Source organism: Astatotilapia calliptera, chromosome 23, assembly GCF_900246225.1.
Source record: "Astatotilapia calliptera chromosome 23, fAstCal1.2, whole genome shotgun sequence".
NCBI classification, from domain to species: domain Eukaryota; kingdom Metazoa; phylum Chordata; class Actinopteri; order Cichliformes; family Cichlidae; genus Astatotilapia; species Astatotilapia calliptera.
This window is the reverse complement of record NC_039323.1, coordinates 21396551-21420565: the sequence shown is the minus strand read 5'-3', so window position 1 is coordinate 21420565 and position 24015 is coordinate 21396551. Positions and strand designations below refer to the sequence as shown.

General features: G+C 44.7%; 1 protein-coding gene across 1 annotated transcript; it reads left to right on the top strand.

The window, feature by feature from the left end:
* The first annotated feature begins 2075 nt into the window (after nucleotides 1-2075).
* LOC113015933 (leucine-rich repeat extensin-like protein 5) lies at nucleotides 2076-6674 on the top strand. The gene is made up of 3 exons (XM_026158312.1): nucleotides 2076-2396; nucleotides 3204-3999; nucleotides 6667-6674. Exons 1-3 carry the CDS (start codon nucleotides 2076-2078, stop codon nucleotides 6672-6674), a joined length of 1125 nt encoding a protein of 374 aa, XP_026014097.1.
* The last annotated feature ends 17341 nt before the right edge of the window (nucleotides 6675-24015 follow it).

Below are 24015 nucleotides of genomic sequence, written 5' to 3'. Positions count from 1 at the left end.
TTCTTACAATGGTCTCTAAGGGTTTGTGATCAATCTATACTACCACTTTACGACCATATGTGTACTGATGAAACTTCTCCATACTGAAAACTACAGCCAAAAGCTCTTTTTCGATCTGGGCATAACCTTGCTCTGTACGTGTAAGTGCTCTAGTCGCAAAAGCCACAGGCTTATCCTTTTTCATGAGCGCTGCACCTAACCCTTTGTCAGAAGCGTCACATTGTACTGTCAGCTCTTCCTCTGGGCAGTAATACTTCAGGACTGGAGCCTGTGCTATAGTCTGTTTCAGTCTCTGGAATGCGTCCTCATGTCGAGTCATCCATTTCCACTCACTGTCTTTGTGTGTCAGTTGTCTCAGTATGTCACAGTGGTCGGACAGATGTGGACAAAACCTGCTAAGTAGTTCACTATACCTAACAGTCTCTGTACTGCCTTCACGTAGGTCTGGGCATTTACTCTATAGCCCTAACCTTCTCTGGGTCTATTTTCAGACCATTGCGTGTCAGCTATTGCCCAATGTACATAGTCTAGTGATGGTAAATTCGATTCTTTTTACTAAATCGAGTTTCAACGAGTCACTCACCAAAGTGAATCGAGTTTTTTGAGTCATTTGAGTCACTGAGTCAGTTGACCAGAGAGTGCAAAAAATGTACATTTTCACTCAAACTTAATTTGTTTCTCTTTTCATGTAAATCCTACTGCTAAGATGAGTGATTGAAAAAGAAAATCAACTATTTTTATAGAGCAAAGAAGAGCAAAAAAAAAAAGATTTCTAAAGGGAACATCTATTTTATTTATTTTTTATTTTATTTTATTAGTATTTTCCTCAAATGTGTCAAATATATGGCTGTATCCCAATTCAGGGTCTGCAGCCTTAAAGGCCGCATTTTAAGGCCAATTACGTCACAGCAACGCGACGAAGGCTGCTTGAAATGCGGCCCTCAAATGCGTCCTTCATTTCCTTGAATTTTAAGGATGTGGCAGTGTAGAATTCATGGCCCAATATATCCCAGACTTCATAGCGCGGCGGTGGGTGTGGATAATTTTGCAGAAAAAACCGGTGGAAGCGGAGCGGCCGAAGAGTAAACTTTTAAAAGTAAGTATGACTATTATGTAACTTACTTATGTGCAAATGTTTAATAATGAAGAACATTAAAATATTACTGTTGGCCACATGTCGGCAAAGTTATGTAACATTAGCGATGTTTGTACTTTCAGCGTTAACTTGGTTTTAAAGCCTTTACTTTAAAATATACCCTGTTCAATATTTGACCTTAATCTTACAGAGAATGTGATGATTTTATGGACAATTAAAGTCAGTCATATATCCACAAACAGAACAAGCTGAAAGTGTCATGGTCCTGGGCCATGTTGGCCCAGTGTTCTTAGTTTCCTTGTATGTTTGTATTTTGTTCCTTATTTAGACCATGTTTTCTGAGTTGCCCTGTTGTGTTGTTCCCTAAGTGTTTTCCCTTCATGGCTTTTACCCCCTGTGTGCCCCTCTGTGTATCTGTGAGCCCTCGTCTCTCCATGTTTTATTCCATGTTTCCCCTGCCCTTTATGTCTAAGTTCTCCCCGTGCTCTCTCTCCCCCCATGTGTGCCCCTCTATGTATTTATGAGCCCTCGTCCCCTTTCGTGTTTATTCCGTGTCTCCCCTGCCTGTTACGTTGGTGTTCTACTCGTGCTCTCTCTCCTCCTGTCTGAACCTCTGTACTTCCTGTTTCACCTCTCCCGTCAGTGTTCAGTTCACCCCGCCCTGTCTCGTTATGATTATCAGTGTCACCTGTGTTCCCCGTGTGTTCCCACTTCCCTCGTTACCCCTCTGTGTATTTCTGTCTGCGTCTCCCTCTGTTCAGCGTGACGTCGTCCCTCATGCCGTGTGTGGATCTCCCTGTGTCTCTCTGTGAATTCTTAGTTTGTAGTTTTCCCAGTTTAGTTTTGTATTTCCTATGTTCTGCCTCTTCAGCAATAAAGCTGCCTTTTGAGTTTATTCCCTCGTGCCTGTGAGTCCTGCATTTTGGGTCCTACTCCTGCCTGCCACACGGCGATTCATGACAGTACGACGTCACCAGTAATGGATCCAGCGGACTCACCGTGGAAGCGCAGCTCCCGTTTTGACGGGACTCGGCTAGCGCTTGGAGGGCCTCCGTGCTGCCGCTCCTCACTAGCTGCTTACCCTTCGGTCCACTCACCTGCTTCCTCTCCGCGGACGCCCAGGTCTCGCAGAAAACGCTCCAGCCGGTCCCGGGAGGATTACTACGAGCCTGCAAGCAATCAGCTCACGCCTGCACAAGCCTTCTACAAGATGTTAGGGATTATTATCGTGCCGCCCGACTCACCCAGCGTTTCCACTTCACAGCAGGAGCCTGGGACTCTTCTCGACCAACCGCCTAGGGTGAGTGACAAAGTCCCCCTACATTCGCCTTCTGCGTCGAGGGATAAACGTACCGTTTCCCCCAAGGCCGCTAACGTCGGCTTCATGAACTCTAGATCTTCTGTTCCTCCTGTTCCAGAAAATGACAGTATTTATTTCGAGAGCGATCGTTTCCACTTTGGTTCAAAAGACTGTGCTTCTGATGCTCCTTCGGACCCAGGAGTTAAGACTGTTTCATCTGGAACTGTTTATTCTGGAGCTATGTTTATTCAGTCAGCTGCCCGTCCGCTTTCAGCTCAGTCCCCTGCTCAGCAGCCGTCTGTAGCTCAGTCTCCAGTGTCACCTGCTCAGCAGCCACCTGTAGCTCAGTGTCCTGTGTTTCCTGCTCAGAAGCCGCCTGTAGCCCAGACACCAACTCCACCACCACCATTTTCGCCCCAAGCTCTGTTAGCCGCCCGGCCCGAAGCTCCGTTAGCCGCCCGGCCCGAAGCTCCGTTAGCCGCCCGGCCCGAAGCTCTGTTAGCCGCCCGGCCCGAAGCTCAGTCGCCACCTCCACCACATTCAGCCTCGCTTCCCATAGCACAGTCACATCCACAGCCTGACTTACTACAAACCTTATTTCAATCCTTAGCCCAATCAATAGCTCAGTTGGTAGAGGAATCATCAGCCTTATCGACAGCTCAGTTAGCTCCCTCGCAGCCCTTCACAGCTCAGTTAGCTCCCTCGCAGCCCTTCACAGCTCAGTTAGCTCCCTCGCAGCCCTTCACAGCTCAGTTAGCTCCCTCGCAGCCCTTCACAGCCCCGTTAGCTCCCTCGCAGCCACCCTCGGTTCAGTTAGCTCCCTCGCAGCCACCCTCGGTTCAGTTAGCTCCCTCGCAGCCACCCTCAGTTCAGTCTCCTGTGTCCCCGCTAGCTCAGCCATTAACTCCACCACAAGCTCCATTTTCACCTCTACCATCGCTTCAGTCATCAGTTCGGTCTGCCACTCAGTCGCCCTTAGCTCCATCATCCACACTACCACCTGTTTCTCTTCCACCACAACCGTCACTACACCCAGCCACTCAGGCTGCTACTCAGTCAGTCATTCAACCCATAGCCCTGCCGTTACCATACCCCGTAGCTGAGCCACTAGCCGTCCGACCCACAGCCACTTCAGCCACTCCTTCACCCGTTACACCTCCACTACAACCATCACTGCAGTCTCCAGTGTCCCCAGTGCAGTCTCCAGTGTCCCCAGTGCAGTCTCCAGTGTCCCCAGTGCCGCATCCCTTAGCACAGTCATCCACTCAATCACCAGCTCCACTTTCCCCTCAACTATCACTACCACCTCTAGCTCAATCTCCTGTGCACTCACCTCTGGTTCATTCTCCTGTGAAGTCATCTACTCCACTGCCTACTCCACTCTCACCACCTCCGTTACAACAGACATCAGTTCAGTCCCCTGTGCAGTTATCTACTTCACCACCATCAGTAGCTCAGCTCCCACTCTCATCCGCCTCTCCAGTAGCTCAGCTCGCACCTGAACCATTGGCCCAGTCCCCGATAGCGATACGGTCTTCTGTTCGGCTTAACATTCAGCCAGGGGTCCCAAACCTCTCTAGCTCTACATCAGCTCCTGCTGGAAGCTCGGATGAGCTCATCCAGGACTCCGTGGCTCCCACGCCGCCATCTACCTCGTCCGCTGGGGGTTCCAGTGAGCCCGGCCAGCACCTCCTTGTCTCCGCTGGAGGGTCCGAGGGGCCTGTTCAGCCTCCTGTCTCCGCTGGAGGGTCCGAGGGGCCCGTTCAGCCTCCTGTCTCCGCTGGAGGGTCCGAGGGGCCCGTTCAGCCTCCTGTCTCCGCTGGAGGGTCCGAGGGGCCCGTTCAGCCTCCTGTCTCCGCTGGAGGGCCCGAGGAGCCTGTCCAGCCGCCATCTGCGACCGCTTCGTCATCGCCTGGGCCAGCCTCAGCCTCTGCTTCTGCTACGCCTGGCCCGGCCTCAGAGCCTTCGTCTGCTGCAGCCTCCTCAGAGCCTTCGTCTGCTGCAGCCTCCTCAGAGCCTTCGTCTGCTGCAGCCTCAGCCTGTGCTTCGCCTGGTCCCGTCTCGACTGGTCCTGTGCCCACCGGGCCTCGGCCAGTACACCTGACACTGGAGAGCCGCCGCCGCTGCCTTCCGCGCGGCCGGCCCCCTGAACTGCACCGCCTTCGCCTGGGTGGCCGCCGTCGCCTTCCGCACGGCCGGCCCCCGGACCCTCTTCTCCTGGGTGGCCGCCGTCGCCTTCCGCACGGTCGGCCCCCGGACCAGCGCTGTCATCGTCGCCGCCGCCTCCCGCGCGGTCGGCCTCCTGAACTGCTCCGTCGTCTCCTTCACCGCCGCCGTTGCCTTGCGCACGGCCGGCCTCCTGAACTGTTTCCACGTCGCCGCCGTTGCCTTGCGCACGGCCGGCCTCCTGAACTGTTTCCGCGTCTCCGCCGTTGCCTTCCGCACGGTCGGCCTCCTGAACTGTTTCCACGTCTCCGCCGTTGCCTTCCGCATGGTCGGCCCCCTGAACTGCTCTGTGTTTGGGTTATTTTCTTGGGCTCCGGTGTTTGCTGTGCTCTTCTTTTGTTTTCTGTTCCGGGCCCTCCGTCCTGAGCCCCCGCCGCCCGCCCTGGGTTGTTTTCTGTTTGGGTTTGTTTTTCTGTGTTTGGGCTGTCTGGAGCCAGCCCTTGAGGGGGGGGTACTGTCATGGTCCTGGGCCATGTTGGCCCAGTGTTCTTAGTTTCCTTGTATGTTTGTATTTTGTTCCTTATTTAGACCATGTTTTCTGAGTTGCCCTGTTGTGTTGTTCCCTAAGTGTTTTCCCTTCATGGCTTTTACCCCCTGTGTGCCCCTCTGTGTATCTGTGAGCCCTCGTCTCTCCATGTTTTATTCCATGTTTCCCCTGCCCTTTATGTCTAAGTTCTCCCCGTGCTCTCTCTCCCCCCATGTGTGCCCCTCTATGTATTTATGAGCCCTCGTCCCCTTTCGTGTTTATTCCGTGTCTCCCCTGCCTGTTACGTTGGTGTTCTACTCGTGCTCTCTCTCCTCCTGTCTGAACCTCTGTACTTCCTGTTTCACCTCTCCTGTCAGTGTTCAGTTCACCCCGCCCTGTCTCGTTATGATTATCAGTGTCACCTGTGTTCCCCGTGTGTTCCCACTTCCCTCGTTAACCCTCTGTGTATTTCTGTCTGCGTCTCCCTCTGTTCAGCGTGACGTCGTCCCTCATGCCGTGTGTGGATCTCCCTGTGTCTCTCTGTGAGTTCTTAGTTTGTAGTTTTCCCAGTTTAGTTTTGTATTTCCTATGTTCTGCCTCTTCAGCAATAAAGCTGCCTTTTGAGTTTATTCCCTCGTGCCTGTGAGTCCTGCATTTTGGGTCCTACTCCTGCCTGCCGCACGGCGATTCATGACAGAAAGTCAGTGATGCCGCTCGGCTTGCAGTCCTGAATATCACGGCACAAGCAGGATTCACTGCACTGTTAATGTTAGCTATGTTATATTGCTGCCTCTGTTCGGTGGTGTCGAGCCAAACGGACTTTAACGTGTGTTTGAACGACCTGATGGTGTGACAGGTTGAAGGACTACTGCATATAAAACTGTTCAATTAATACTAATTCATATCAGTTGATATAAGGACGAAAATAATGTAAATATGGTAAGAAAATGGTTAAGAGTTTATTATTTTTCATGTTATATTAATGGCTTTCATGTTACTTAAGAGAACTACAATCTATACATCAGTGATCGGCTAGTAAGCCTTTTCTGGGATCAATTAGTAGTGTCTCTATTCTCCACTAGGGGGCTTTCACATGTTCTCCTCACTGCAATAAACTACTGCATGAGAGACGCAAGTCATAATCACTCTCGTGATTCTTTCCCCCCTGTTTTCAGGTAAAAGTGTTTAAAAGTTGATATATCTCCAATGTGTACACTGTTAAGATATTTAAGAGGTAATCCTTCATTGTGTTGTAAGCGTTAGAAGCATTATATTACAGTTTTGTGCACATATACGTGGCGGTTTTGAGCCTCAGTTTTGTACTGTGTAATGGCCATTAAGATAACTGCAGGAGCTAAAAACGCCGCAATTGTCAGCCATTTTGTCAGGAAACCTGCTCAAGTATATGTATAGTAAGGACTTTAGTATTTCGGTTTATTATTTAGTGTTTTTCTTCCACCATGTGACATTTAGCAGTACAGAATGTGAAACGTTTCTGCTCATTTTCACTGCAATAAACTACTGCATGAGAGACGCAAGTCATAATCACTCTCGTGATTCTTTTCCCCCTGTTTTCAGGGGTGTAACAATGGTTCACTCGTTAAACTGAAAGAAAGATGCTGTAATCACAGGAGTCGCACATGTGTCCACTGTACCATCTGGGAACTCTTCTTGTTACATAAGTTACACTTGTGTTTGAATCCTTATCACACATTTGATTTCCATGTGTGACAACTGCTAACCAGATTCTTACTCTGGATGGCACTACCTTGGCCTCCACTGGGAGGAACCTTGGAGTCCATTTTTGAACATTTTTGTCTCAGAGTGATGCTGAAAAACTAGTTCATGCATTTATTACTTGGGCTACTTGGACTACTGTAATTCATTATTATCAGGATGTCCTAAAAACTCCCTGAAAAGCCTTCAGCTAATCCAAAATGCTGCAGCAAGAGTACTGACAGGGACTAGAAAGAGAGAGCATATTTCTCCTGTTTTGGCTTCCCTTCATTGGCTTCCTGTTAAATCCAGAATTGAATTCAAAATCCTGCTCCTCACATACAAGGTCTTAAATAATCAGGCCCCATCTTATCTTAATGACCTTGTAGTACCATATCACCCCATTAGAGCACTTCGCTCTCGCTCTGCAGGCCTACTTGTTGTTCCTAGAGTATTTAAAAGTAGAATGGGAGGGAGAGCCTTCAGTTTTCAGGCCCCTCTTCTGTGGAACCAGCTTCCAGTTTGGATTCGGGAGACAGACACTATCTCTACTTTTAAGATTAGGCTTAAAACTTTCCTTTTTGGTAAAGCATATAGTTAGGGCTGGACCAGGTGACCCTGGATCCTCCCTTAGTTATGCTGCAATAGATGTAGGCTGCCGGGGGATTCCCATGATGCATTGAGTTTCTCCTTTCCAGTGACCTTTCTCACTCACTATGTGTTAATCGACCTCTCTGCATTGAATCATATCTGTTATTAACCTCTGTCTCTCTTCCACAGCATGTCTTTTATCCTGTCTTCCTTCTCTCACCCCAACCAGTCGCAGCAGATGGCCGCCCCTCCCTGAGCCTGGTTCTGCCGGAGGTTTCTTCCTGTTAAAAGGGAGTTTTTCCTTCCCAAAGTGCCAAAGTGCTTGCTCATAGGGGGTCATATGATTGTTGGGTTTTTCTCTGCATCTATGAAGCGCCTTGAGGCGACTTTTGTTGTGATTTGGCGCTATATAAATAAAATTGAATTGAATTGAATTGAAATTGAACCAGGACGAGCCTGCTAAGGACAAAAGTCATTCCAGCCCTGCGGGAGTTGGAGATGAAACAGAAGCACCAAAAAGTGTGCTATGACCGATCAGCAAGAGACATGGACTCTTTGAAGCTAGGGAACAGTGTCAGAGTTCAGCCTTTTGACCGCCATTCCACTTGGAGCAGGGGAGTGGTGATTGGGACTGTTGACCCGAGGTCCTATGAGGTGCAGTTGGACTCTGGAAGTGTCCTGAGGAGGAATCGGACGCACCTGAGACATGCAGGCATGATAGATCAAGAAAACGCCATGACAGACACTGGGGTGCTGAGCAGCTCAGTGACAGCTCAGTCAGAAACTCGTGAGCAGCAGATCAAGACTGACGAGGTTTCAGGGGGTGTCAGGACAAGGTCAGGCCGAAACGTGGTTCAGCCACTTGGGTACAAGGACTATGTTACATAATGAGGACTTGACAGCCTGTATTGTTTGAGGGGAAGAGTTGTGTATTCGGTGGAAATTGATGTTCACTATAGTTTGCAGAAATGTACGTTTGAATAGTGAAATGCTTTTGTATTCTTTGAGTGTTTCATATTGTTTTGTCCCTCAGTAAGAAGAAGGACAAATCAAAACAAAAAACAAGGACTTCTGATGTTTTAAAATAAAAAAAATAAATAAAAAAAAGAGAAGGGATGTAATAATGTGAATTATTGTTTGCAGGACGATTCATTCCACAACGGATTGTGTTGCTGCACAGACGTTTTAGAGTGTGACACAAGTAACGAGTGTTGGGCCAGATCGTTAGGCTGTATGTTATTGTTTACATGGCAGAGGGCCAATCTGAGTCGCATGTCTTGTTAATAAACCTTACCCCTGTTGGGTAGGAAACAGATATTCTGGAGTCTGTTGTGAATGAGACCAGAATATAACATCCGCCTCCTGATAGTCAACCTCCACCGGCCCAGGACTCACAGAGGCGGGGCAATGGGAGGGACACTGGGGGAGTGGCCAGCAGTAAATCAGCAAACGGGTGTGGGAGGGGACCCAGCCCACGGCCTGCCTATCTGGTCTCCACTACAGTGGCAGCTACGTTAACCCGAGCTGCGTGAGTGGCGAGATAGTCTTGATATGCTAGAGAACACACAATTCAGGAAGAAGACAAATTAATTTGTTTTATATAATGAAATTATCTTTCCTCGAAAACAAATGCAATGTTAATAGAAGAAACTGGAAGACTGAAGAGAAATAGCTCCATGTGTTGTGTGAGAATATTTAATTTGTAATTTCCATCAGCTTTTTGCTTCTTCTTTAACCATACTAGACATTTGTCTTTTGATACATTGGATTGCCTTTCTTAATTTTTGCAATGTTGCATGTCCCGTGCTAACGTTATTAAGTAGTTTTGTGTGGAACTGATATCCTTTAAATCTCTCCTTCTGTTTGTATTTTATACATCACGCTCCTCCAGGTTTGACCAAGACTTAGAAAGCAAACACAGGTAGATGTAAAGCCAAAGGTTATTGGAAGTGAGCACACCAAACAAATGTTTTAGTTTGCATACAGCAAAGTGTAACCATTGCTTTCTTCTCATTAGAGAACCAAATGAAGTCATCATTCATACTGTCATGCCATTACCATGATGGAAAACAACACATGAATGAGAATTTGAAAGACAATTAAAAACCATAAAAAGACCATTAAAGAATAATATAGCTTCAAACTGTTCCCATAATTTAATTTTAAACACACAGGGGAAATTAATATACCTGTACTGTAAACACAATTATAGATTGTAAGAGTAATATTTTTAAAGGTATTTTCCCTTGTCTGCCTTTCCATCTCCTTTTCTTCTTTTTCTGTTTTTAATGTATTTTCTTTTGTGTGTCTGTGACAAAATGTGAGGACTGTATATAATTGTTTTTAATTTAATTTTTATCCTTTTGTTACAATCATAACATTTATCAAAACATGTTCTACATTTTCCTATTACATAGATTTACTATTTACAGTGAGGTTTATAAAGTAGGATAGTTTAAAAAAAGAATTCAGTCAAAGCCCTGTCAAGCCCAGCAGTTTCTGAAACCTCACATGTGGCATTTGCACTGTTACATAACCACCTGCCTGAATACAAAATGAGGAATTAGTTTTGGATGTGCCCTGCCATACACAACATGCAGAGACTTGGTCAGTTACTGGGTACTGCAAACCAAACAATTTTGTTGCACTACGCACTAAATATAGTATTAGCTGGAAACTTTCATTCCTTATTGACTTTCCTATTCGGATGCTGCAGAAGGTTTGGAAACATTGCTCAAAATGTTGGTTCAAAACATCCACTTCACCTGACCGCAAATAATTGAAGTTTTGGTGTGTTTCTCCCCGGGATAACTTTTTTCACTCCAGTTTAGAGATGGCTCACCTGCTGCTTCTAGGTTTGATTTACAGTATGTGGGAGAAAACTGACACAGCAAACTCCCAAAAAGGTTTTAAAAAAGCATCAGCTGCAGCAACCATAGCACAGGACCATATTATACATTCACTATGTTCACTCTTTTATATACTGACAAAAAAATACATAAAAAAATACATAAACAAAAATACAATCGCAGTCACGCTAAGGAAGCCGACCCAGCCCCAAAAGTCACTACCCTGGAAAAATGAAAATCTGTAGCTTAAGTTTTTGTCTGTAAATGGTCTAATTGCTTCTGAAAATCCACTAAATTAAAAGTCCACAGGCCTCATGTGAAAGAGTGCACAACTGTATCACATGGTATGATAAACGATGCCATGACTGTATACAATGTTATGAAAAGTTAAATGAAAGTATTTGCCCCATCCTAATTTCTAACCCTAACCCATTCATCATACTTACATGTCATCAAAAACATTTAATATTAGACAAAAACAACCTGAAAATAATATCAAAATCCATTTTTTTTAAATAATGAGTTCTTTTATTAAGAGAAAAGAAGCATTTCAAATCCTACTTGGCCCTGAGTGAAACAAGAAATGTGGTTGTACCAGTTAGTAGATTTATTGTTGTTGTGCACATGTATCAAAGACCAAAGAATTGATTGTGGATTTTAGGAGGACCAGGAAACCAGTGACCCCTGTTTCAATCCAGGTGGTCGAATTGGATATTGTGGAGGACTATGAATACCTTGAAATACACAAAGACAATAAATTGAACTTGGTTAAAGACACCACTGCACTTTACAGGAAGGGCCAGAGTGGTCTCTGTTTTCTGAGGCGGCTGAGGTCCTTCAACATCTGTCAGACAACGCTCAGGACTTTCTGAGTCTGTTGTGGCCGGTGCCGTCCTCTATGCTGTTGCATGCTGGGGCAGCAGGTTGAAGGTCACAGATGCCAACAGACTCACTAAACTGATCTGCAAGCCCAATAATGTTGTGTGGATGGAGATGGACTCCCTTAAGGTGGTGTCAGAGAAGCAGATGTTGTCCAAAATAAGGACAATGCTGGACAATACCTCCCATCTACTCCATGACATTCCGGCTATTCACAGGAGCACGTTCAGTGGATTACATTACAAATGCACACAGAAAATCATTCCTACCTGCAGCTATAAAATTCCTCTATCTAGTTTTCAGTACACACTGCAGTGGTTGCACACAATTAGTATCTGCACATCCTCTATAGTTACAATAACAAAATAATACAGCCTTACACTTTACAGTACAATTTTTAATTGTATATATAAATTTTTCTTATATGTTTAAAATGTATTATATTTTTACATGTTTCTTCCCACAGCCAAAGACATTCAGTGAGTGGGGTTAGGTTAAATGGTTAAACCTAAATTGCCCAAAGGTGTGAATGTGAATGCAAATTGTTGACTGTTTCTATGTGTTAACCCTATGACAGACTGGGGACCTGTCCAGGGTGTTTCGCCCTGTGTAGCTCGGATAGGGTCCAGCGCCCACCTCATTTAAATGAGCTTTTTGTATATATTAGAGCTGTTTTTTATATTTAGTAACTTTGCAATAAGTTGTGTTGTTTTATTTAGTTTAGTCAGTTACTGTTCTTATTGTCTTGAAGTAACGGAAACCACATATTTTCCTCAGGGATTAATAAAGTATTCTGATATCACTTTTGACAGCAAGAAACAAAATCAAGCATTTGAATAACTGGCAATTAGTCTTTCACATCACTGTAGAGGAATTCTGACCCATTCTTCTTTACAGAATTGTTTTAATTCATCCACATTGGAGAGGTTTTGTACATGAATGGCCTGTTTAAGGCCAAACCATCTCAGTCTGGTTTAAGTGACTTCTAAGTCACAAAACCTTCATTTCTTTATTTCTTTATTTAGCCATTCAAAGGTGCAAAAACTAGAGAGAAATCTTAAAAAAAAGACTAAGTCTGAACCTTTATATTTGTTTTCCAGAAAAGAAAAGAAACATCATTGGTTAAATGTGCTGTTTGAAAATTACTGGCAGGTGACTTTGGCATTCTCCCACAATAAAAATTAGATAATTAAGCATTAAGCATAAAAATACAAATAAACAAATGAGATAAATAATCTACTACTATCTAATATCCAAAGTAAATTGAAGGAAATTCAAATGAATATTACAAAGCTCAGTAACAAATAAAATGTAGTCTCTCCTCACAGTCATGAGCGTCCCAAACAGCCTTGTTCCCTCCTGTCACCTGTAAGGCTCCACACTTTATCTTGGCATGTGGACATGATGGTTTTCCTTCTTCACCCCAGGCCTCATAGTCCATCTCCTGTCCGTCCACCCACAGCCAGTCCCCAGCCAGAAAGCGCAATCCAGTCCAGACATGTTCAGTGGTGTTATGTTTGCTCAGCTCTTTCTGAATGAGCAGCATCTCAGTTTCTGATGCCACACTGGCCAGGTCATCATGGTGCTCCCTGCAGTACTCCAGAGCTTCCTCCCAAGTCTTTTCCTGCTTCACCACTGCTGGACTGTAGCAGAAGAAGGTTATTTTATATAATAGGCTTGCATCATACCACTTGCTTTCCCACATACAGCCATAGTCTTCACGACCCAGAAGATAGTCATCAGGCTGACCTGGTTCCCACAAATACCAGGTTGGTGCTCCACCTCCTGACCACAGCCATTCTTTTCGGTTTGAGGAATTTCTTACCAGTCCTATCCAGATAAAGTCATTGACATTGCTGGAGAGCTGCTGAAGTTTGTCATTATCCTTCTCATTACTGACAGGGGCCAGGTCTGTGTAATTCTGCTGACAGTAAATCTGAGCTTGACGCCAATCCATTTTCTGGTCAATGTAAACGTACTTGGAAAAAGTTGCAGACAAGCTGAGCAGTAGCAGGATGAAGATGAAGATTTGATCCATAGTTGATTTACTCCAAAAAGTTCGTCAGAGTGGTGGGGATCCAAACAGTTTGGAAAATATATGCTGGAGATGTGAGTTTTACCTTTCAAAACCTATTTGCATGACAGGACTGCCCTTTCATTGTCAGTACCTGTTAGTATTCAGGAACACACACCTTATGCTCACTTGTTCAAGTAGCTGATAACTCACCAAAAACTCAAAATAGACCAATTTTGATATCTCAAACACATCAAAACTTGAATGAAATTTCTATTTCATATACGAAACTTGAAAATGTATGAACGTTTATTATCACAATTTTCAAAAAGCAGAAGATTAGAGGACAGTTAAAGATACTAACTAATATTAATATTAACATATATTTGAATCTGGTTCTCCAAATCCAACAATTTTCATTTTGAACTTAATTTATTGCTCTCAATCCTAGAGCTATAAATTATTTCCTCCAACATCATTATATAGAGAAGGGAGCCGGAGATCGACAGACGGATTGGGGCTGCAGCTGCAGTATTGCGGACGCTGCACCGGTCCGTCGTGGTGAAGAGGGAGCTGAGTGTAAAAGCGAAGCTCTCAATTTACCGGTCGATCTACGTCCCTACCCTCACCTATAGCCACGAGCTGTGGGTAGTGACCGAAAGAACGAGATCGCGGATACAAGCGGCAGAAATGAGCTTCCTCCGAAGGGTGGCTGGCCTCTCCCTTAGAGATAGGGTGAGAAGTTCGGCCATCCGGGAGGGGCTCAGAGTAGAGCAGCTGCTGCTCCACATCGAAAGGAGCCAGCTGAGGTGGTTCGGGCATCTGACAAGGATGCCCCCTGGGCGCCTCCTGGGTGAGGTATTCCAGGCATGTCCCACCGGGAGGAGGCCCGGGGGCAGACCCAGGACACGCTGGAGAGATTATATCTCTCGGCTGGCCTGGGAACGCCTTGGTATTCCCCCGGATAAGCTGGAGGAGGTGGCTGGGGAGAGGGAGGTCTGGGCCTCTTTGCTTAGGCTGCTGCCCCCGCGACCCGGCCCCGGACAAAGCGGATGAAGATGGATGGATGGATGGATCATTATATAGTAGTGGGCGACTGATATAGCTTTACAGCCAACCCGTTCTCACTCCCAAAGCGTAACATTTTACGCTAGGTGACAAATCGTCACCATATTACGTTTTCGGCTACCCACCACGTTCCTAAATGACGACCTCGGAAAAAAGAGGAAATATGAGAACCGTCTGGACTGAATCTACACATGTTCGCTCTTTTTCTTCAAATCGCTTAGAAACACGCTATTTAACATCATTAAAGTCCTGGTTAAAGCCAGGAATAAGGTTATGGTCAGGGCTAGGGATAAGGTTAGGTTTAGGACTGGAATACAGGGCTGGAACGTCTATTACCGCCGGAGCGTCATTGCACTGGATTCCAGCCATAAGAACACCGAAGGTCTCCTTTCGCGTTCCTCAGGAACGCCGCGGGACGTGACAAAACGTCGACATGTTACGCCTCGGGAGTGAAAACGCTCTGTTACAGCCGGGCCACAACTGCTTCTCTGGGCTACCTTTACAGAAGTGCTGCTGCTTTGCCTTTTTATGTTCTTTGTGCTTTGTCTTTTTTTTTTTTTGCCAACTATCTTCTTTTGTTTAGGTTTTCTTCTGCCCATTTCAGTAACTGGCAGGGAATTAATTAGCTTGAGTCACTTTTTGTCTTATGCACAACTAACTTGTTTGAATGTTTGATCTTTGCACATTCCTCTGGCTTTTTTAGGTTTAGGTTTTTAGATTAGCGTTTAAGCGCTGGGAAGTTATCTGCTCAGAAGAGAAAATGTAATTTGTTTTGTGTTTGTACATTTGGTTTCTCAACGTTTTATTTGTAAATTCTCATTTTTTGTGTTACACCCCTTTTAGGAGGCCATTTTTCTAGCTGCAGATAACCAGTGTTTTTCTGCAGTAGTGCTAACCACAGAGGGTGTGTATTTGATTTTTGTTTTGGATACATTAATAATTCGTTTTCTTTTACTCGGAAGCTGAAGAGCTAAAGTGGAGGTGACTGGGCGTTGTCCAGTTTCCCTTATGTGAGGAGAAAACTCTTAGGAGGCAAGAAACACAGACTCAAAGATTTTACATGTACATGGGCGATGCCCCGACACGATCCGATCTGCACCAACGTGTGCACTATGTGTGTGTCACAGAGGAATCACTCTAGTTTATACTCGAACAACAATAGGCGTGGCATGTATAGAATTCAATAACAACTCCTTAAAAGGAAAAACCGTTAGCTTATCTGTTGAAACAGGAGGTAGCTGTTTAGCTGTCACAGCACTTATTTTCTGCACACAATGTCTCACTTCCCTTTCCTGCAGTTGTACAACTCATAAGCTCTTCTTCCTTTAAATGAAGCTACAAATAAACATAACACAAAACTCAAAATCTCCCAACACCTTACAATTGTAAAAGGTTTTAAGCTCCCACTTGCCACACCAGCATTCTAGTGTGTGTGTGTATGACATCATTGCTTCCTCACTCTTTTCCACATTTTCCCCTTCGTGTTGCCACATATTCATGATATATTTATTAACCGTACATACTAACATTCAGAAGGTGAAAGCTTACATATTAAACCTTTTGAGTTTAAAGTAACTGCTGTTAGGCAGCTAAAAGTGTTTAGGTGTGTTGAAGAAAAACCCTATGCCAAGTTAATAACTTTGACTCACAATAACTGTATTTTATCAAACAAATGAGGCTCACAGGGTGCTAAATTTGGCAGTTTTCTTTCAGAAGTCCCAGACTTCAAGATGGCGCCGAGTATGGCAGCCTCGTCGTGAGCTCCCCCATGCAACAGCTTTTTTCTGTGTTTAATTTTACTTTTCCTTCATTTTTTCGCGAGTAGCACATGTCTCCTTGACCGACAAACCTTACTGGACATAAAAGACGGTCTTTCTTATAACTTTCCGGAGTTCAAGTTTTGCAACACGGACGCTCCGTTTGCAGACCCCCATTCATCTCACCTGAGACGCCTTTGTTCTCTGGCCCTGGAGGCCGCAAACGCCGACGCAGAGGGAGAAGATCTGGCGTTCTGGTTTGACTGAGACGGAGCACTAACAGACCACCGTTACCCAGTTTATTACTGGCTAATATGCAGTCTCTGGAGAACAAGCTGTGCGAGCTTCGGGCACGGATCTCATTCCAGCGAGAGATGTGGGACTGCTGCGTGATCTGCCTCACAGAAACCTGGCTATCGGACAAGGTACCGGACTCCGCAATACAACTACCGGGGTTCTCTGTGCACCGCGCGGACAGGTCACAGGATCTTACTGGGAAAAGCAGAGGCGGTGGTGTATGTTTCATGATCAACAACAGCTGGTGTGATTATGCGAACGTGCACCCGGTCAAATCCTTCTGCGCACCGGACCTGGAGTACCTGATGATTAAGTGCCGGCCATTCTGGCTACCGAGGGAATTTACAGCAGTGATTATTACGGCTGTTTACATTCCCCCACAAGCCGACACTGACGAATCACTCAGGGAACTGTACAGCGCGATTAGCAGTGAGGAAACCGCACACCCAGAGGCAGCTTTTATCACGACAGGGGACTTTAATAAGGGAAACCTGAAGAAAGTCTTACCAAAACTCCACCAACACATCCATTTCAACACTCGTGGAGACCGGCTACTTGACCACTGCTACACCTCTTTCCGGGATGCGTACAAAGCCCTCCTCCGCGCCCCATTCGGCCAATCAGATCACCGCTCCATCCTGCTCCTGCCCGCCTACAGGCAGAAGCTGAAGCAGGAAGCTCCAACTCGGAGGGCGGTGCACCGTTGGACCGACCAATCGGAGTCTGTGCTGCGGGACTGTTTTGATCACGCGGACTGGGAAATGTTTCACGTGGCTGCTAGGGACATTGACGAGTACACAGACTCAGTCTGCGGATTTATCAGGAAATGCGTGGAAGATGTCGTCCCATCCAGAACAGTTAAATCCTTCCCAAATCAAAAACCCTGGATTAACGGAGATGTTCGCGCGGCACTGGTGGCACGGAGCACCGCCTTTGCTTCCGCGAACACATCGGACAACAAACACGCACATTACCAACTCCGGAAGACGATCAAAGCAGCCAAACGTGAGTACAGGGACAGGGTGGAGCAACAGTTTGACAACCCTCGGAGTATGTGGCAGGGACTAAACACGATCACAGACTTTAGAGGGAAAACCAGCACACCGCAGACCACGGCCTCTCTGTGTGAGGATCTAAACGTATTCTACGCTAGATTTGACACAGCGAACACCATGAGACCGGACAGTGTGCGCACCGCGGATGACGTCAGTGCGCACACTGTGTCTGAGGAGGATGTGCGGAAGTGCTTCAGGAAGGTGAACGCGCGCAAAGCTGCGCGGATCAGCTGGCTGGAGTGTTCACACACATCTTCAACCTTTCCCTCTCTCTGTCTGTAGTCCCAGCCTGCTTCAAAATGGCCACCATCGTCCCTGTACCCAAATCCTCCACCATCTCTTCACTGAACGACTGGCGACCTGTAGCCCTGACCCCCATCGTAAGCAAATGCTTCGAGAAGCTGGTCAGGGACTTCATCTGCTCTGCACTACCCGACTCACTGGACCCTCTACAGTTCGCATACCGCCACAACAGGTCCACTGATGATGCCATAGCCCTGACACTACATACTGCCCTGTCACACCTGGAGAAGAGAGACACGTATGTGAGAATGCTGTTTGTAGATTACAGCTCAGCATTCAATACCATCGTTCCCTCGAAGCTGGACAGGAAATTGCAGGATCTAGGACTGAGCAGCTCCCTCAAAGCTGGATCCTTAGCTTCCTGTCTGACAGACGCCAAGTGGTCAGACTGGGCAGCATCACCTCATCCCCCATCACACTGAACACTGGTGCTCCACAGGGGTGTGTACTGAGCCCTCTCCTGTATTCACTCTACACCTACGACTGCACGGCCACTAACAACTCCAACATCATTGTGAAGTTTGCGGACAACACTATAGTGGTGGGTCTTATCACCAATGGTGATGAGACGGCCTACAAGGAGGAGGTCAGCGCCCTGACCCACTGGTGTCAAGACAACCATCTCACCCTCAACGTCGCAAAGACAAAGGAGTTGATAGTGGACTTCCGGAGGTGCAGAGAAGTACACACCCCCATCACCATCAACGGCGCTGCTGTGGAGAGAGTGAGCAGCTTCCGGTTCCTTGGTGTACATCTGGCTGAGGATCTTACGTGGTCAGTACACATAAACAAAACAGTGAAGAAGGCGCAGCAGCGCCTCTTCTTTCTCAGGAGACAGAAAAGATTTGGCATGAACCCCCGCATCCTCAGGACCTTCTATCACTGTGCCATTGAGAGCATCCTCACTGGATGCATCACCACCTGGTATGGCAACAGCACCGCCTACAACTGCAAAGCTCTCCAGCGAGTAGTGCGGTGCTCTGAATGGATAATTGGAGGTGAGCTTCCCTCCCTCCAAGACATCTACAGGAAGCGCTGCCTGAGGAAAGCGGGGAGGATCATCAAGGACTCCAGTCACCCCAGCCATAAACTGTTCAGACTACTTCCCTCAGGAAGGAGGTTCTGCAGCATCCGGTCCCGTACCAGCAGACTGAGAGACAGCTTCTTCCACCAGGCCATCAGACTGCTGAACACGTCATAGACACCTCACCTTCACTACTGGAACTTCAACATTATGCACTCCATACTGTACAGTAATGCCACTGTTTTGCACATGTCTCAACTCTGTATATTTTTATAGATTTTATTTATTGTTTACTCTATTTAATTTGTAAAATATGTGTACACACACACACACACGTAGAAAATATTTAGTATACACATCCAGAAATGCATATACTATTATATATTGTACATATATTTATTAGTTTCAGATGTAGCCATTCTTGTATTTTGCTTGTTTACGTTATTGTATTTTGCACAACTCTGTTGCATGTGAAGCTCGGACACAAGCATTTCACTCACATGTACTGTACCAATGTACCTGCACATGTGATGTGACAATAAAAGTGATTTGATTTGATTTGATTTTGATTTGACTTAGAAACACTTTGAACCCATTGTAGCATTCCAGCCGGACTTTATTCAGACGGTGCACTCAATGATCATTACGGATGGACCATGGTGGGGTATTCCAACCCATTTATTCACAAGTTAGCATAGGCACATCGTAAGAGCTGTAATCATGACATAAAACAAAATAAACATTCACTTGATATAACCACGTTTCCGTTATGCTAATTAATTCACAGAAAAGGCACAGGAGGTGCTAGCATCAGCCTGCTAGATCACTCATAAACTTATTAATAATCGAGTAATACATTTACAAATTGTCCGAAATGCAAACAAGTACAACACACAAACATACCTGTTCGCCTTCCAGCTAGATGCTAATTTGAAGATGGATGGAAAACGATAACCTTCTCATTAACCTTTTCTGCGGCAAGCAGTAGCAGTACGATCTTCCTTCCCGGAAGTTGCCCGTTCCGAATTTCAAAATAAGAGTCTAATCTATATTATAAGGTATAATTCGTTCAGGGATTTAACTGTTTGAAAAATATCAAATAAACAAATAATCTGGGTCATTTACACCCATACTGTGGAAAGCTTTCCAACACCCGAGCACCACACCACCATAGTGGTGAAAAAAAAATAAGCATATTGGGCCAAGCTAAACAAATTTTTAATTTCCATAAGGCAAAACTGAAATGTTGCTGGCTTCACATCAGACAAACAAATCACTGTTTTCAGGAACAAGACAAAGTCATTTTACATATTGTTATGTTTTCCTAATGGAAAAAACAAATGTAGAAGTCAGGAAAAGTAGTTCAAAGAGGACTGAAGTCCTACACTGAACTGGCCTTTGCTCTCTTTTGCATTCTTTCATTGTTTGTGCTGTGATTATTGTGTAATTTTGTTTGGAACTGCTATCAGCAAAAGTACTAAAAACTGTCTGTGTCAGATTTGTCCAAGACTTGTCCTTCAGAATTGGAGCTGAGATTTGTCAGCAGGTTCACTGGCAGTTCCAGGCCAGGCAGGTGACACAACTGATAACAACGGTCATGCCTTCCTTATTTCAGTAGAGTGCCAGAAAAGAGGAATACGAGAGCGGAGTCTGAGCCGTGTGAAGGAGTAGTGAGCTGGAGAAAAGCAGAGACTGAAATTGCAGTCTGAAAAGACAAATGTAAGAAAAGCAATTTATACGGAACCAAAGTCCATATGTGTATGTCATGGCAAAGGCAGATCACATGAAGCCCCATACAGCGGCTCATTTGAAAGTACTAACCTCTGCTGGTCATTCTTTGTATAGCAGCCCTGTTGTAGTAATACATGCGGGTACATACTGGTGAATATGTAAAAATAATGATGTAGAATACCCTTATGAGAGCTGGAGCCTATCCCAGCTACCATAGGGCGAGAGGCAGGTTACATCCTGCATCTTGCATATGACATAGAGCTAACAGAGACACATAACCATTCACACTCACATCTAAAAGGCAATTTAGAATCACTAGTTAACCCAACCCAACTAACTGCATGTCGTAGAACTGTGGGAGGAATCCAGAGAACCTGGAGAGAAACCTGGAACAAACTCCACACAGAAAGACCCCGGCCAGATGATGGAGGGGAACTCATGACCTTCTTGCAGTGTGAGATGTAACATCACTACTGAAAAGTGTTACAGTGATACACTTCAGTCACAATTAACATAATTTGAAAAGCCTTGTGGAAATGTAATTAAAGTTATCAGTTATAGCGGTTTTGATGCTTTTAAAATAATTCAAATGCACCACAGGTTTATAATTTCATGACTGAACAGCAAGTGGCTTTAATAGTTTTAGCCTGTGCTGCCCTCTAGTGTACAGGATGGCATAATGCCTCCAGTTTTTGCTTTCCTAGCCTTCAGTTGCTGATTCTAATGATGGCAAACACGGTAGGTTATTTTCAGCTCTTTAACTAGCTCTTATGCCCATACCTGCATTAGAACATCACAGCAAGCTCATTTTTACTCACTCTTGCTGTGTGTGTGTGTGTGTGTGTGTGTGTGTGTGTGTGTGTGTGTGTGTGTCAGTGTATGTATTTTGATGCAGATTTGCCTTCTTGCATGTGTTGTACTATCATTATTGTGTAGTTTTGCATAGAACTCATATGACTGAAGATCCTTTAAATCCCTTTGTTTGTGTTCTTTAGCTCACTCTCCTCCAGGTTTGACTGAGACTCATTTTGTGCGAACACCATATATTTTTATCTACATATACTTTTTGTCCATTAACATTATTAAAGATTCCCCAGTCATAGATGGAATCATTTGACAACTGTGAAGGAAGTTAATCATAGCTTTCAAATGTAGCAGCTTTAGGTTTTTCCAGATCCATTATTTTTTACTGTAGCTGACTGAGAACAGTGACTGATCAGACTTTAAGCACCGGATCCAAATAGCCAGGAGTCTACCATAGATGACAGGATCTAAGTTGCAGACTCTGCAAAGGTGCTCTGGAGAATATGTAGCACACAGTAGTAGGATGTAAGCAAGCTGGCATAGCACACACTAAGAAGCACAACCCAAATGGCTTCAAGAATGTGCAGGAATATCTATGCCACATATGGATTAGGACAACAGGTTGAGAAAAGAGTTAAAGTCCTGTGGGACTTCAAGTTCCAGACAGACAAGCATCTTCTGGCCAACAAAAAAGACGTAATGGTGGCAGACAGGGAGAAGAGAACACTGCAAATGTGATGGTGAGTGTGTGATGGAGCTGAGATTTCTTGTTTAATCCCCATGGATGCTGTCACACTTAACCAAGCTGTGTTTCTAGTGTTGCCATAATGCGGCATTTCAGGAATAAATTTTTCTGGTTTTAAAGATTACATTAAATTTGCACAAACGTTAATTTCCAGTCTTTTATGAGGACATGATTTTAAGGGCTATTAAATCATGCAGGCAACACTTTTAAGCATCAAAATGAGAGTTATTACGTGCACATTTATACAATTTCTCACCTGTTTCAATTTTTTTTGTTGGTTTTCAGTCTAATCAATTGCAGCCTCTTACATGTTGTTGAGACCTGTTAGACATTAAAGCATGTTATGGACATGGCTTTAATGTCTGCTTTTTCAGAAAATAAGGTTTTCATGTTATGTAAGTTCTGTAAGATGACTGTATGTCTGCATTCATGATTATAAATTTTACCAAATAACACAGAAAAGAACACAGCAAAAATAGCAAAAATAAAACAATGAAAAAATATATTGTAAAAAGAAGCCAAATGCCTGACGAAATGTCTGTTTTCAGTAGAGCTCCATCACACTCACTCACTTTCTCTTCTCTCATCCAACATTTGCTAGCTTATATTGGATCCTAGTTTTGATCAGAATCAAAGATGATTCAAAATTTGGTTGTACACTTTTGTGACCTTGTGTCACGGCTCATGAGGCAAGCCGTATGGAATTATTAACATGTGCAAAAAAATTAAGGAACCAAGATGCGGCAGCTCAGATGCAAGTGAGTTCATTCGTCAAATGTAGATACAAACAGAGATGGCTAGGCTGAGCATGAAACTAAGCAAACCTAAACTGGGAAAACTAACAGAATCAACCAGAAACAGATGCAGGGAGACACGGGGAGACAATTATCGATGACGGAGGAAGATACACAGATGAACCAGTAACGAGGACGAGGTAACACACACTATAAATACACACACCAGGAATCAGGGGCTGGGAAACAGTAGGGGGACGAGGCAGGGGAAACGTAAACAGAACGCACTGACATCAGACAGGAACCTTCAAAGTAAAAAAGGAACACATACACACAAAAACACAGTCTAAGAAAAGCGGACTTGACATAGGAATACAGAGGCAGAAAAGACTAAACACTAAACTGAGGAAGAACAGAACCAAAACCCAAAGAAATAGAAAACCAGAACCAAAATACATCACAACAATAGAAAACACAAAACGCTGGGTCAAAAGACCCAGGATCATGACACCTTGTATCTGGAAGAGCAATTATAAATAAGCCTTACTTACTAAATGCTTGTAAATGTTAACAAAGAACTAAGCAAAAATTGTAAAATAAATTAAACAAAAGTGGACTTAATATTGGTCCAGTAGAGTAGAGTGTAGTCGACATCGTTCGACTACACGATGTATGCCTGGGGATGTTACCGTAGTAGACAGAATTTTGCATCCAGTCATCGTGGCAGTGTCATGCAAAATGTTCTTTTGCTGGGTGGAATGATTGTACAGCGAAAATCTTCACTGACAGAAACATGGGTGCACAAGTTTTCATTTATTTTGGATTTTCTGTAATCTAGGTCAAGGTCAAGGTTCTTTATTTGTCACATGCATAGTTATACAAGTATAACACACGGTGAAATGTAGCCTGACACGCTCCTCGACATGTGCAAAAAAATTGGGGGGGGGGGGGGGGGGGGGTGTAGAGGAAAAACATTATATATATATATATATGTAGTATATACATTGGGTGAATGTGCAGTAGTAGCAGCAAGCAGGTGAATTCTGTACATTAATATGAATAGACATCTAATCTACAAAGTGTCATGGGTACACATAAAGGGATCAAATATATAGTCTCACTCACTTAAAACTTTTAATAAGTGGTACACCTTGGTGCTCTTTCTCCTTTAAGTGTGTGGTTACCGCACTTTACATTTCAGAGGCAGGATCCTCTTGGTCCCCTCCCTCCGGCCTGGCACATATGATAATCAACAGTAATGTTTAGAAACTGGCTGGTTCAGCCACCCACTACTACATGAAGTACCAGTGTTTCCTTTTTCTTTTCGTTTTTTTTTTTTTTTTCAACAATACATTATTTT

Coding starts and splice junctions, on each gene's coding strand:
- LOC113015933 (XM_026158312.1), top strand. CDS start 2,076: ATGGATCCAGCGGACTCACCGTGGAAGCGCAGCTCCCGTTTTGACGGG. Junction 2,397..3,203: donor TTCTCGACCAACCGCCTAGG/GTGAGTGACAAA, acceptor CAGCCACCCTCG/GTTCAGTTAGCTCCCTCGCA.